This window comes from Egretta garzetta, unplaced genomic scaffold (assembly GCF_000687185.1).
Source record: "Egretta garzetta isolate BGI_Z169 unplaced genomic scaffold, ASM68718v1 scaffold89, whole genome shotgun sequence".
NCBI lineage: Eukaryota > Metazoa > Chordata > Aves > Pelecaniformes > Ardeidae > Egretta > Egretta garzetta.
The window spans coordinates 2,790,060-2,804,941 of record NW_009269997.1 but is presented as its reverse complement, the minus strand read 5'-3'; the positions used below and the strand labels follow the sequence as shown (position 1 = coordinate 2,804,941).

The following is a 14,882-nucleotide window of genomic DNA, read 5'->3' as shown; positions in this document are numbered from 1 at the left end:
CCTCTCCTATTCCAATTTATGACCCCTCTTTCCTGCGCAGCTCCATAAAGAGCCTACCTCTATCTTCTCAGTAGCCTCCCTGTAGACACTGGCAGGCTGCTATAAGGTCCCCACAAATCCTTCCCTCCTCCAGGCTGAACAAGCCCAGGTCCCTCAGCCTTTCCTCACAGGGCATGTGCTCCAGCCTCCTGACTATCTTAGCTGTTTGCTGGACTCCCTCACTCAGGTTGTTTGGCAGTTCTGGTTAGAAATTTGTTTACTTGTATCAAAGTAGGTGAAGACAGAGCTTAAAAATTGGGCTGCAAACAACAATTATATTTTTATATTGTTTTTGAGAGGAGCTTGGAACTTCTTGCTTTTCTAAACCTCATTAGTAGCTGTTAGAGAGAAAGGAAGGCGGTCAAAAGAAAACAGAATATTAAAACTGATTCGTGAATAGAATTTCTTACAAGCAAAAAACCCCCAAGTTTTTGCTCTCTTTTTCTCCCCTCCTATACAAGTATAACTCAGAATAATTATGTTAATAAGATGTCTGATGAAATATGATTTGACGTGATAGTTCACATCTAGTGATACCAATGGGAACATTGAAATGGGTGGGAGTTTTAGCAGTGATGTGAACAGATGTAGCATTTCAGCAAAATATCAGTGAAAACAATCTGAAAATATATTTGAAGGAAAAAATATTATTCTATACTTACATATTTCTTTTTCTGCAAGGTAAATACTTTTTGTCCATGTATTTTATCTTCATACTACATAAAGGCAAAACATTTTAAGAAATGAACACGGCTCTTTGAAGCAGTAAGGGAAATACATACCACAGTCTGCTTCTCCAGGCAACTTCTATTATGTATATACCTTGTTTCCTACTGGATTTTCATTTTACCTGTTATACCTTCTCTCACATATACAAACTGGTGCAAAACTAGACTGACAGAGAGGCAGCTTCCACAGTGATACCCTTTTAGCTGCAGCATAAGATCATATCAACCTTTCAGTAAAAGTCTCTTTTCTACATGCTTCTGGATCAGTACAATACTGGCCATTATGGGAAAAAGTGAAACACACAGCAGACTTAAGATAAAATGAAAAATAAATGCCTACAGTGTCAGCTGTTGACAAATGCCACAGAGTTATTGGCTTCCAATACTCGTTCTTCTCCATTCATAATAAAGACATATGGTAACCTTGTTAGTATCAAATTATTAGCTAGTGATATTTCCAATGGCAAAACCATACATCCAATTCACAGTGTCTGAAAATGTTCACAGAGACACTGTGTATTAAAAAACCTTCAGGTTACATCTGCTGACTGAATGCGTGCCCTTGTATGAAGAGATGCACACACATTTTGGTACATTAGCCAAACAAGTTCTGGTTACTGTACTGTCTTCTATCCTTCAAGGAACCTCGTGTTCGGTACAAACCTTGTGTAATTTGATTTTAAGCAAGAAACAAGGGAGAAAGTTTAGAACTGATGTCTATGAGTCTCTATAAATACTTTGGAAGACAAAAATATCAGAAATCCTTGTCCCAGCCTGAAAGTTCATCTGGAGGGGCTCCCTCTTCAGGTGGATAGCTGTCAAAGTAGCTGTAATCAGTCGGTCCAGACAACTAGGACATTAAAAACACAAACAAATGGTTGTTTCAGAAGGTAGCCTTTGAAAATACTCTCCATTGATTATGTGTCATTTTTATTGCTACCAGTGGAGGAATGAAAGGCTAGCACAATATGGATGACTTCTTCCAATGGATGCAATTCCTCATTCTTTAAAAGATAAACCTGCAGTAATTAAATTGTACAACAGAACAGCAGCGTTAGCCTCCTTATACAAAACCACTCCCCAAATACTATCAAATCCTAGATTTCACCCAAAGCCCTATAAAGTTGGTAAGAAAACTGGGCCACACTCTACAATTTTGATTCAAATTTGTTTAAGACCAGATCTATACTCACGGGGTAGCTACTCAAAGCACATCTCAGAATTATTTTTTGTTTCAAATTGAGTTCAAAGTGAGTTTCAAACTCTTTACCCTCAATCTTTTTTTCATTTTAGGGCAAAGAGAAATGGGCCATTTAAAACAGGAAGCTTATTCAAGGATGTGCTGTAACTTAATAGTAAGAGAATACATGAATTTGTACTCCTGTTGTATGTGCCCGTTACTGAGGAAAATACATTTTTTCAATATTTGTTTCTGATCAAACACCATTTATTCTAGTAATGGTGAAAATCTAATGCAAAGTACGCAGGCAGAACAATACTTCCATTATTTAACTGAATTTAAGTCATGTATCGCTTGCTGTTTCTCTAATTGACTTTTCACTAAAAATGGCGAGCTGTAATAATTCAGATGCATCTTTGGGAAATTTCACTCTTGCCACCAGCTGTTTCTTTGTAGCCAAGCACCTTTATGTTAGTAAAGCATTATGATATAGAAATCCAAAGCCAATACCTCTCTTTTTAAAGGCGATGCTAATTTCCTCACTTTCAGACCATCCCAATTAAAACCACTCAACCACCTGATTAAAAAGAAGTGAGAGACAGACAGGGAGAGACCAAGAGAGAAAGACAGATTGTTTTCTGTCATTATACTATTAACAGCTGAAAAATATGTGAACAAGGGCTATCAGACATTTTCTTCATGATAACTTCTGTCCATTTGACAACACAGTTGTTAGAAGGAGTAAACTTGACCATTGTCATTGCCATGCAAGGGAGTGGTAGCAGGGGGAGCTTCAGGACCACCAGATACTTTGCATCTCTGTACAGAATTGCCAAAGTGACAGGCAGGTTACTATGTGCATAAGCACAGCCAGGTCCACTTGGAATTCCACCCTCTTTTAACAGCATGAGAAGAGGGAGGCAAGCAGAAAAGTCAAAGCACTTATTTTCCCAAGCACAAACTCCAGGGCTTAGAAACAACCCAGATAAAAAAAAAAAAAAAAAAAGCAGGAAATGTTTAATCCACAGAGTACTTTCTTCATTAAAAGAATGAGGACAAAAACCTAATATTGCTCCAGAACTCTTAACTGCTGTTCTTAAAAAGCAACTGTTTAAGGGTCGGGAGGTCTGAAAGGCAGATGCTGAACTGGCATCTATTCCTCTGAGAACTGAATTAAACTCCTGCCTCAGCAACCTGCAACAAAACCAGTAAACAACAAGATGTTTCTAGATAATCATGCTGAGGATTTATGTCTATATCATTGCTTGCTGTAGTCACAAATATACTCGATAGCAACAGAGATCACTCTTAGGCAATCTGCCTGGAAGTGCCTGGAGTTTTATGGGTTTACTGGACTCAGTTCTAAAATGTTTAAAATATTTTCAAATTTAACCCCAAATTTTCTTCTTGGCAGTCTTTTTCACTTACCTGTGCTTCTTGATGTCATTAATTCCATTCCTCAGATTGCCTAATCTTTCCGTAGGGTTTTGCCTTAAAGAGAAAAAGAACAAGGATAAGAATTTTAAAAATATTCTTATTTTTTTGAAAGAGCATCTATAGTTCCTAACTGCTTGCATTTAACAGTTATACAGGGATGGAGCTTGCATACAACATGTGGTCTCACAAGGAGACATAATGTGGTGTTGCTCATTGCTCCTTTCTTTTGAGGATGGAGAAACCTTCCAGGAAGCCAAAACAGTGTCATGCTGCTGTGAGAAGCAGCAGAGGGAAATCAGCTGGTTGAATTTTAGTTGCACACCTTTTTTTTCTTGGCCAGCAGGTCTGGCCATGAGTTACAAAAGGAGGCAGATCAAAATTTGCAGCTACAAAGATCCTTTCAATCCTGCTGCACAAACACATGTATACTCTTCCTAGTGCCATGGATGAAATCCCACTGGAGCTGGGAGTTCCAAGTCAGCAGTGTCACCAGCCACAGGTTGTGCATGCCACTAGGCACTAATGGTTCTGAGCATTATGCTGGCCTTTTTGAAATACCACCTTTTTGCACATTTTCAAGTGGGCTTAAGTCAGTCTTTAAGTGCCCTATGCTTTTTGTAGGAGCTATATGCCTAAGTAATTTTGGAAACTTTTTTTAGAACACTGCACTTGACAATAAAATTAAATTTTTTTAGCTCTTTTCTCATTCCACACTTAAGAAGTTTTCCCTAAGATGTGTTTCAGAAAAAATTCACAGCTACAGAGAGAGCCCAGAGCCTGCATTTGTAGATGATACCTCCTCAGACTAAGAGGTGTGACACACACTCAGAGTCATGCATGTGTACTGGACATAATCGGAATAGACCATGCCAGGCCAGCATGCTAGACCAACAATTTTAAATGAAGTTGTCAAGAATTCAGCACCCTAGCGTGGACCTTAAATAGCTCAATCTAGCTACACTCAGGCTCTGCCACAAACTGCCCGCCTACCTGCAGAGTCTGCGGATCAAATCCTCAGGCCGTCTTGTTATTATTTTAGGAAAATCCAGCTTTTCAATGCCTTTGAGAATCAAATTATATGTCATCATTTGATCAGTCCCAGAGAATGGTGGACTAGAAAAAGAAAGCAACACTGATAAATGGAATGGCTGTCAAGAGCATATGTGGCCATTCCTCATCAAAACAAATACTTGAGAATATGGAAAAAAAGCCCCACCTTCCTAGTTTTATAACCTTCAGCCTTTCAGTCTAAGTTATTAGAAAGGTTTGAAGCAGAGAAGCTGCCTGTAGGTACCAGGGAAAACACACGATCATGTGTATCTCTCTAAGCTAGCTCTGCCTCCAGCCTAACTCAGAGGAGCCTCCATGCTGTACTGCCATTGAGCTTTCACAAAGAGTTGTCAAGGAAGTGTGCATGGCGGCAAAGAACAAGCCCCGCTTACAAGCTTACCCACCCCACTGTACCCCATCACGTGCTAAAGGGGGAAGAGAACAGTCTGTTGTCAGCTGTTCCTCACAGGAAACATCATCATCCATTAAAGGAGCTCTACACCAGTCGCTTATAACTGGTGTCTGGCCCTTCCCTTGAATGGATAAATCAGAATTGAGAACATGTCCCACACTTTGTCCATGGCCTTTCTGAAATGATGGAAGATAACACATGCATAAGAGGCAAAAAGAAGTATCATTTTGCAAGTCATTCTTATTTACTGATGGGAAAAAACTCAAACTGTTTATTTTAAAAATAACCTTGAAAACATTTCTAAAAACAAACATGCAAGGTAAGAACTTGGAGTAGGAGGCACTTACCTGCCAGTAAGGAGTTCATACACAAGAATCCCAAGGGACCAAAAATCCACACTGAAGTCATGGCCTTTACTCAGAATGACTTCAGGGGCAACATACTCAGGGGTTCCACAAAATGTCCAGGTTTTCTGCCCTGATCCAATCTTCTTTGCAAATCCAAAATCAACCTAATCAAAATCAACATATGCTGCATAATGCAGAGGTGTTTTGCACTGGGAAGCCTTAACATCTTAATTGATTCCTCACCTCCTGCAAAGATCTGAGTTGCCAATTTATAGCTAAACAATTACACAGTGTTGTGAAGGAGAAAGAAGTAATTCCACTGGATTACCAAACGTTATAGAACAGATCCATTTATTCTCACAAGAGATTTCCTGAATTATTTTCCTTTTGGATAGAACAACCCATGCTTTCCTTGAGGACATGAGATTTACAGCCCATGGAAAATGGTGGGTTGCTCATTGTCCTCAGAGTGGATGCTTCAAGGTTTTTTGAAGGGTATTCTCGTTGCACTTTTCATGGTCACAGTCAAGTATGGCAGGAGCTCTTTACTGTATTCCCTCTCTACAGACATAATGCAGTATGTATGATTGCTTGAAGCTGGACAGGGAGGCAGTTCTGTACCTGGGAAATGTGGTTCCTGCCTTTACATTAAGATTGGCTGCTGGGAGAAATAATTTTTGCTGTTTATGCTGTGGCAAGAGCTCCCAGAGGCTGCAAATCCCCAGTTTGTCTGTGGCTTGCAATGGCTTTACAATGCCTTTGTTTCTGACTGTGCAACGAGTAGCTTGCCCCCTTTTCTGCTGAAGCACAGGGGTTATTAAACCCTGGGATCCTGGTACTGTAATTGCTGTCTATTTATATCCTCCTGCAAGGAAACAGGATACTGGCACAAAAGGGTAACATTACAAAAGGATTACATCTTACCAGTTTTATATATCCTTCAGCATCCAAAATTAAATTTTCTGGCTTCAGGTCTCTGTAGATAATTCCTATGTGATGTAGATAGTCAAAAGCCTCTGTCACACACCCAACACAGAACTTGGTAGTGGCTTCATCGAAGCTGCCTCTGGAACAAAAATAATCACTATCCTTGCAGACTTCTAAATTTATTAACTTCTAAAAATAATAATAAATAATAAACTTATTAACTTCTAAAAATGCCTCACTCATTAACCAGATAACATAGAACACTGACAATATTAACAGCTTTTTTGCACTGACATTCAGTACATCACTCATGTGGTTGAAAACTGAACCAAGCGCCTCTTCATTGGACAGCCCTTGAATAGAGAACCCACTCAGCAGACATATGGAGCCGACTAGTGATTTTAAAGGACAAGGTTCCAGTTTGTTTGCAGTTACCTGTCTCTCAGCAAGCTCCACAATTCCCCTCCAAGGCAAGCCTCCAGTAGCATGTATACATACTTACTATCTTTGAATGTGCGATATAGTCTGTGGAGACAAACAGCATCAATTTAGGAAAAGCAAAATAAAAAGCAAGCCTTGCAATGCCTGTTCTCCAGAACTTATATATGCCAAGCTTTTCTTACTAACATTGCCCAGTCGGTCAATTGGGGGTCAACTTTCAAGGAAACCTTATGGTCAACTTACTTTACAATGAACGGAGAACATATCTGCTCAAGGATTTTCTTCTCAGAATAGATATGCTCTTGTTGTTTGGTGTCCACTACGTGTTTCTTCTTTATACACTTCATAGCAAAAGCCACATTCTCATTTTTCACCTTAACCTACAAATAAAGATGATGAGTACATGTGGGGCAAAGAAAGCATGTTTTACCAATCTGTTCTCAATACATACACTGATACCCATCTTTTTCAACACAGCACAGGACTGAAATTGATGACTGTAATGAGGAACAAATTCCAGATTTTCTGCAGAACTGTTCTGAATGATTTTAAATCAAGCATCATATCTTTTTAGTGTTCCAGTCCCCACTTGTAAAATGAAATGTTCCCTGTATTCATTTTATGTATACAAAATAGCAGCAGTTTGGATAAGTACTATATTTTACAATGAGTTTATATCATAACGGGTCCTGATTTCAATTTAAGATATCTAAACACTAGCATAATACAAAAGAACAAAAAGCAGAGGCAGTTTATGAAGAATGTTTAGAAATTATTTTGCATTACACTGAAATATCATCCAATATGCAATAAAAAGATGGAACAGGGCTTCCAGGAAACCAAGGAAGCAGCTATTGGTGTTCCACAGGTGGCTGAGAATTCAATTTTTAGCTTATTATTCATGTGATGCTGTAGAATTTCCAAGCTGGCAGTCAACCAGTGTGGAAATTTGTTTTGTGACGCATGAATTGGAATAAAAAATTGATGGTCTAAAGGACTATTGACTTCACTAAAATCATACAGTCTCCCTTAATTTACCATTACCTTCAGCAAACCTGCACAAGAAGCGTTCACATTTTTTTCAGATGTTTGCTACTCAGCCAGAGGACAGGGGGTTTTAAGACTTTAGTCAAATGAGGCTCTTTCCATCCCAGAAACACAGCTGTTCCTGCTACTGAATATGACTCAAAAGAACCATTACAAATTGCTGAAAATTTCAAAGTCAACACAGATCAGAGCTAGATCACACTGCTTATAGTTGCTGTGGGGCATATTCTAACAACACAGACTATATGATGCTGGAGATTACTTCAGGTCCAGGCAGAATCTTGGGAAAAGGCCTGCGATTCAGGGAACACAATGCAGGTAGGCACATCTGTAAAGTCCACATGCACAAACTGATGAATATATGTCTAGTGACCAGGAAGATACTTTTAACAGCAGGACATCAAGGCACACAAGAATGGATTTGTTTCATCGAAGTCCTGAAAATATTTTTTAACTATGCATTGCTTTATAGAGAATTCCCTCTGCCTGAGAGGCAAAAGTATGCAGAATATTAAAGTCCTTCACATTTTTCAGCAGTTAAATCAATCATCTAAGACAGAGAACTACTTGAATATGTTTAAAACAAACTCTTACAAGCTCAACCCTTCCGAACCCACCAACACCCAGAGTTGTGACAACTTCTAAATTCTGGAATGGGGAAGGAGGGAACTGGGCTACTTTCTCCTTCAGCTCTATCATCTCCAAAGACACCTCTTTGGTCAACTGTCCACAGAAGGATCTTCCTCTGCATTAAGAAAATTAACACAGGTTAATGTTTTCCATACCAGCAACTTTATCACAGTGCTCTAATATTCCTATAAAAAAATAAAAGAAAAGCCTTTTTATTTCCTAACAGAATCTTGATTTTATTTTATGCAGAAGCACTTTATTTCTGGACATCCTATAGAAGTAAATTAGAAGCAAAGTGCTACTGAAGTTCACTGAGTACAATCCACAGTATTTTTATCAAGAGCAGATCCATGGTGAAGTTCTTAATTAAGCAGTCAGCTGCAAAATTTTGGGCACTCCAAGTTGGAGAGCCAATTTCTGAAGGACTGTGTACAAGTCCACTAGAATGACCAGAAATAAAAATGCAGCTATGTTTCTAAAGAGAAGAAAAACATACTCTGCTAATCTTCCAATTGTGCTCAGGTTGAAATCAGACACAGATAAACCAGAAGTGTGGTCCACAGATAAAAGCAAACTTTTAATAGCACCAGTGCTACACTGAACCATTAAAAGTTAACTGTTTCTTTTATGTCTGCTTATTCTATTTGAAATGGCAATTAGTCTTTTGTACAATAATACAGTTTCAGTAACTCAATTGGGAATTACAGTTGACCTTTTAGAGGTTTTACCAATCAAAGAATTCACTATCAGCATGCAAAATATTATTTGAGCACACTTCAACTTCTTTGCTGTGCTCCGTTTTCTTGAGATAGAGTGGTTGGAAGTCAATATACTGAGATCCTATGTAATTGTTGTTTCAGAAAAAAATTCTTGGACTCCATAAGCATATCCAGACAGTTTTATTATAGTGATTGCTATCATTTCTAGGGGCTCATCTCCATCAACTACCATCCATGATTTTACTTATATATGTATCACTCTTTTTTATGATTCCCTACTAAAGATGTGTCTAACAAATGATCTGACTTACTTTGCATGTCGCTTTTCATCAGCCCGGGCCAGATTAGCCACATAACCTTCAAGGTAAGTTTGGAGCTCCTCATAAGTTCCAACAGTTTGATTAAATGTTCTAAAAACATGAATGAAACAGTATAAACTACTGAACCTACAGTAGAAAGAGAAAGAAACCAGTATCTGTGCTGCAGCACCAACAATTTCCATTGCCTCTAGGTCATGACCCAGACTGAGCTTTACACTGTCACTTTGATAGGACAAATTTTAAGAGCTTTGAAGAGGTGGTAACCAGCTGAAGTACCAAACTTGGTTTGCCAGAGGGTAGGGGGACAGAGTGCCTGATCTCCTCAGGTCATTTCATGTTATGTTTAAATAATTGCGAGCAGTCTGGGTGTACTTTCCCTCCCACATGCAGTATGGTTATTAAGTGTGGTTCCACCATCCCTACCACAGGAACCAGCTTGGCATGGAACCTCCCCTGGCGCAGCTTTGATCCATTCCCACGCATCCTATCACTGGATACCAGGGAGAAGAGATCAGCACCTCCCACTCCACTTCCCTTCCTCAGGAAGCTGTAGAGAGCAATGAGGTCGCCCCTCAGCCTCCTTTTCTCCAAACCAGACAAGCCCAAAGTCCTTAGCTGCTCCTCATTGGACTTATCTTCCAGCCCTTCCACCAGCTTTGTTGACCTCCTCTGGATGCATTCAAGGACCACAACATCCTTCCTAAATCATGGGGCCTAGAACTGCACATACCACCAATGCTGAACACAGTGGGATAATCACCTCTTTTGACTGACTGGTTATACTGTGTTTCACGCGCCACAGGACACGCTTTGCCCTCTTGGCTGCCAGGGCACACTGCCTGATGATTGCATTATTCTTTAAATGCCTTTCAGTAGTACCCAGTATAATCTTCTCCATAATTTTTCCAGGAACTGAGGTTAGACTAACAGGTCTGTAGTTCCCTGGGTCCTCCCTCATGCCCTTTTTGTAAATTGGAATAACATCATCTAGCTTCCAGTCAGCAGGGACCTCCCCAGACTCCATGATTCAGCGGGGTCCTGCTCCTGCTGTAACATCTGCTAGCTCCTTCAGAACTCTGGGATGAATCCCATCAGGCCCCAGGGACTTGTGAACATTCAGCTGATACAGCTTGTCCCTTACAAGTTCAGTGTCTGCAAATGGAAAGTCACTGTTCTCACAGTCGTGGTCCACTGACTCAGGGGACTGGGCAGCCCAAGGTCTATCAATATTGCTAATGACTGAGGCAAAAAAAGCATTGAATGCCTCCGCTTTTTCTTCATTCCTATTAGCCAGATGGCCATCTTCAACAAGTATTAGTCCAATGTTTTCTTTAGACCTCTTGCTATTCACATACTTAAAAAAGCCTTTCTTGTTATCTGAAACAACACTGGCCAGTTTCAACTTTAACTGAGCTTTGGCTTTTCATGTCTTCTCCCTGCACATACAAGCCACAGCTCTGTAATTTTCCTGCACAGCCTGACCTCCTTCCAGAGATCATACAATTTCTTTTCCTCTTGAGCTCCATGAGGAGCTCCCTGTTCAGCCAAGCTGTTCTTCTGCCTGGCTTGCTTGACTTATGACACAGTGGGACTGCCTGTTCCTGTGCTTCTAAAAGGTGGTTCCTTAAGGCTGACCTGCAATTGTGGACTCCTAAGCCCTCAAAAGCAAGATTCCCTCTAGATTCCCTCTCTAGCAGTACTCTGCTAAATAGCTCCCCGAATAGCTTAAAGTTTGCTTTCTTTAAATCCTGCATAGCAACTCTGCTGTCCTTTCTTAGAATAGAATCATAGAATCATAGAATGTTTTGGGTTGGAAGGGACCCCTAGAGGTCATCTAGTCCAACCCCCCTGCAGGAGCAGGGACACCGCTAACTAGATCAGGCTGCTCAGAGCCCCGTCCAACCTGGTCTTGATTTGGATGATGAGAGCTTAGTATTTGGGGACAAGGATTTTTATCTGGCGCCTGAAGGATTTCATTTGGGGTGCTGCGCTAGTTCAAATGAATGACAAAGTCCAGCTAGGCGGAGGGTCAGGGTGTGGGTTTACTGAGGTTGGAGGGAGGGAAATGCATTCCAAATGCAGCTGGAAAAATGCTGCTCCAGGTTTTCAGCCTCCGGGTTATTCCTGGCCAGAGCTAATGATGATATATGAGTCTTACAGAACACTCTTCATCCTGAGACCTGAAAGCCCTTCACTGAAGAGGTCTGTGACATTATTCTCACTAGGTACAGGTGGTAAAATTAATGCACTAAGAGATAAAGTAGTTTAGCCAAGCAGGAGAACTGGGGATGAAATCTTGGTGTCCTGAAACAGTGTCATGCTCTGCCTCATAGGAACCATTGCCTTTTCCAGCTCTTGGACAGTGCTGGTGCTTTGATTGCTACGTCAAGCCCTGCTGTTTTGGCAGGTGAGCAAGCTTATACCTCTTGTTCATGCATACGTGCTTTCTTGTCTGTTGGCTTCAGTGAGACCCCATAAAGCGCTCTTAACCCTATCTCCCAGCATCTGCTGTGTGCTTACAGTATCAAATACAAGTTTATCATCATCATCTTCCTTCTGCTGAGCAGCTGCTGTGAATACCACATGCCAGTGCTTTAACTCTCATAAATTGCTCACAAAGCCTGTGCAGAGGTGTTGCAAATTTTTTAGGGTTTTTTTGGGGCATGCGAGAGCTTCTGCAGCACTCTCAAAGGCCCCAGAAAAGAGCGAGCCCTGCGACCATCCAGCCAGTTCCTTATCCACCGAACAGTCCACCCATCAAATCCATAGCTCTCCAATTTAGAGAGAAGGATGTTGTGGGGGACCGTGTCAAAGGCCTTGCAGAAGTCCAGATAGATGACATCCATTGGTTTCCCTCTGTCCACCGTTGACGTCACACCATCATAGAAAGCCACTAGGTTGGTCAGGCAGGACTTGCCCTTGGTGAAGCCATGCTGGCTATCTTCTTCTCATTACATCAAAAATTTTAAACTCAACCATTTCATGATCACTGTGGCTAAGACAGCCATCTACTACCACACCCCCCATGAGTCCTTCTCTATTCACAAATAGCAAGTCTAGGAGGGCATCTTTCCTAGTTGGCTCACTGAGTACCTGTGACAAGAAGTTATCTCCTACAAAATTAAAGAATTTTCAAGACCTGTTCATCACAGCAGTATGATATTCCCATCTGATGTCTGAGAAGTTGAAATCTCCAATAAGGACAAGATCCAGAAATTTCTCTTAATATAGAATCAGTGCTTACATGTGGCTGGGTGATTGGTAGCAAACACCCACTATAACATCTCCTTTGTTTTCCATCTCCCTAATCCTCACCCAGAGGCTCTCAACCACATCATCACTAACTGTAAGGGCTGTATAATCAAACATCTCCCTTATGCATAGTGCGACACCTCCACCTCACCTGCCCTGCCTCCCTCCTGAACAGCCTGCAGTCCTCCATCCCAGCACTCCAATTGTGGGACTCATTCCACCAAGTCTCACTAATACCAATGATATCGTAGCTTTGGGAGCTGACTAACACTTTCAGTTCATCCTGTTTTCAGTTTTGTCCAAAGTTAGTAAGCAACTTAATAATACCATCCAGATGTCTGCCCCAGGGCTGGATAGTTATGAGTGGCAGGGTATCTGGGGTAGTATGGGTAAATGCCTAGAACGATGGGCACCTCCAATGTTTTGGAAATTCACTCCTGAACAAGTGCAGAATCCTGAAAAACTGGTAGAATATTTGGAAAAGGTGTGCTGTCACCCTGGCAATTCTAAGCAAACACAAATCACTGCAATGTGCTGGGGCCTGGCCCATGCTTACCGAACCCTGTTCAACACTCTTCAATACATCCAAAGGGAAGAGAAAGTCTCTGGATCTGATGACAAGGCCGCAGCCACTGCAGCTATTCCGACCCAGGCCGCAGCCACTGCAGCTACTCCGACCTTGACCACAGCCACTGCAGCTACTCCAACCCTGACCACAGGCACCGCCGTTTTTTTTTATGCACTGCAGCTACGCCGACCCAGGCCACAGGCCCTGCAACTGAACCAGCGAACCAACCCGTGCCAGTATCAGTCGCGCCTATACAAAAGAAGAAATCTTGGAAGCGAAAGTCAACTCGTTTAGAAAGGGAGGATGAAAAAGTGGGACCATCACAAGAGGAGGAAGAGCTCATAAGCGAGACAGAAACCACCCGATCCCTATCCTTGAGTGAGCTGCGAGATGTGCGAAAAGATTTCAGCCGTCGTCCAGGTGAACACCTTGTCACCTGGCTACTCCGATGCTGGGATAGTGGGGCCAGTAGCCTGGAACTGGAGGGTAAGGAAGCCAAACAGCTGGGATCCCTTTCTAGGGAAGGGGGCATTGACAAAGCGATTGGAAAAGGGACACAAGTCCTCAGCCTCTGGAGGCGACTACTGTCAGCCATGAAGGAAAGATATCCCTTCAAGGAAGATGTCACACATCGCCCAGGTAAATGGACCACCGTGGAGAAAGGCATCCAGTACCTGAGGGAATTGGCTGTCCTGGAAGTGATTTATAGTGACCTGGACAATGACCAGCTGCCCAAAGATCCAGATAGTGTCCAGTGCACGCGACCCATGTGGCGGAAGTTGTTACGGAGCGCACCAACATCATATGCCAACACATGGGCAATGATGAGCTGGGAAGCTGGACGGGGACCAACAGTGGATGAATTGCCTAGCCAGCTCCGGGAATATGAAGAAAGTATCTCTTCCTCCTTTGTTTCAGCTGTGGAGAAACTGTCCCGGAAGATTGAACAATTCCACGAGGATATATCTCACTCCCCACCTGTACGGACAAGTATCTCAGCCATTAGAAGTAAGCGCCCTTCTGCTCAAGGAAAAGAATATCAAGGGTACACACCACGGGGCACTCTATGGTTTTACCTGCGTGACCATGGAGAGGACATGAGGAAATGGGACGGAAAACCTACCTCGACCCTAGAGTCACGAGTACGCGAGTTGCAAAGAAAAACAAACACAAAAGGGGGCTCTTCCAAGAAACTTGTTGCTCCAATTTCCAGAGACTGGGCAGACTGTAGATTTTTCAGACAGAATAGAAGTACTGATCTTAATTCTGATTGTGATGAAGGAACTTCTGACTCATACACACAAACCATGGGCAACAGTGACTGGGATTAGAGGGGCCCTGCCTCCAGCCAGGTGGAGGAAAGGGACAACAGGGTCTACTGGACTGTGTGGATTCGATGGCCTGGCACGTCAGACCCACAGAAGTATAGAGCTCTGGTAGACACCGGTGCACAGTGTACTCTAGTGCCATCAAGCCATATAGGGGCAGAATCCATTTGTATTTCTGGAGTGACAGGGGGATCTCAGGAGCTGACTGTATTGGAGGCCGAAGTGAGCCTAACCGGGAATGAGTGGCAAAAGCACCCCATTGTGACTGGCCCAGATGCTCCATGCATCCTTGGCATAGACTACCTTAGGAGAGGGTATTTCAAGGACCCAAAAGGGTACCGGTGGGCTTTTGGTATAGCTGCATTGGAGGCAGAAGAAATTAAGCAGCTGTCTACCTTGCCTGGTCTCTCAAAGGACCCCTCGGTTGTGGGGTTGCTGAGGGTTGAAGAACAACAAG

The 14,882-nt window shown here is 42.1% G+C and overlaps 1 protein-coding gene across 3 annotated transcripts in view; it reads right to left on the bottom strand.

Moving 5' to 3' along the window:
- Window positions 1-1,521: 1,521 nt before the first annotated feature.
- The window catches only part of PRKG2 (protein kinase cGMP-dependent 2), a 34,749-nt gene continuing 21,388 nt past the window's right edge, over window positions 1,522-14,882 (bottom strand). For all 3 annotated transcript variants that reach the window (XM_009647464.2, XM_009647466.2, XM_009647465.2), the window contains 10 exons: window positions 9,269-9,367; window positions 8,203-8,353; window positions 6,805-6,941; window positions 6,556-6,645; window positions 6,118-6,259; window positions 5,194-5,357; window positions 4,375-4,497; window positions 3,376-3,438; window positions 2,458-2,524; window positions 1,522-1,617 (listed from right to left, as the gene is read on the bottom strand). In XM_009647464.2, the coding sequence (XP_009645759.1) occupies window positions 1,522-1,617; window positions 2,458-2,524; window positions 3,376-3,438; window positions 4,375-4,497; window positions 5,194-5,357; window positions 6,118-6,259; window positions 6,556-6,645; window positions 6,805-6,941; window positions 8,203-8,353; window positions 9,269-9,367 (1,132 nt within the window). The remainder of the gene's footprint in view (window positions 1,618-2,457; window positions 2,525-3,375; window positions 3,439-4,374; window positions 4,498-5,193; window positions 5,358-6,117; window positions 6,260-6,555; window positions 6,646-6,804; window positions 6,942-8,202; window positions 8,354-9,268; window positions 9,368-14,882) is intronic.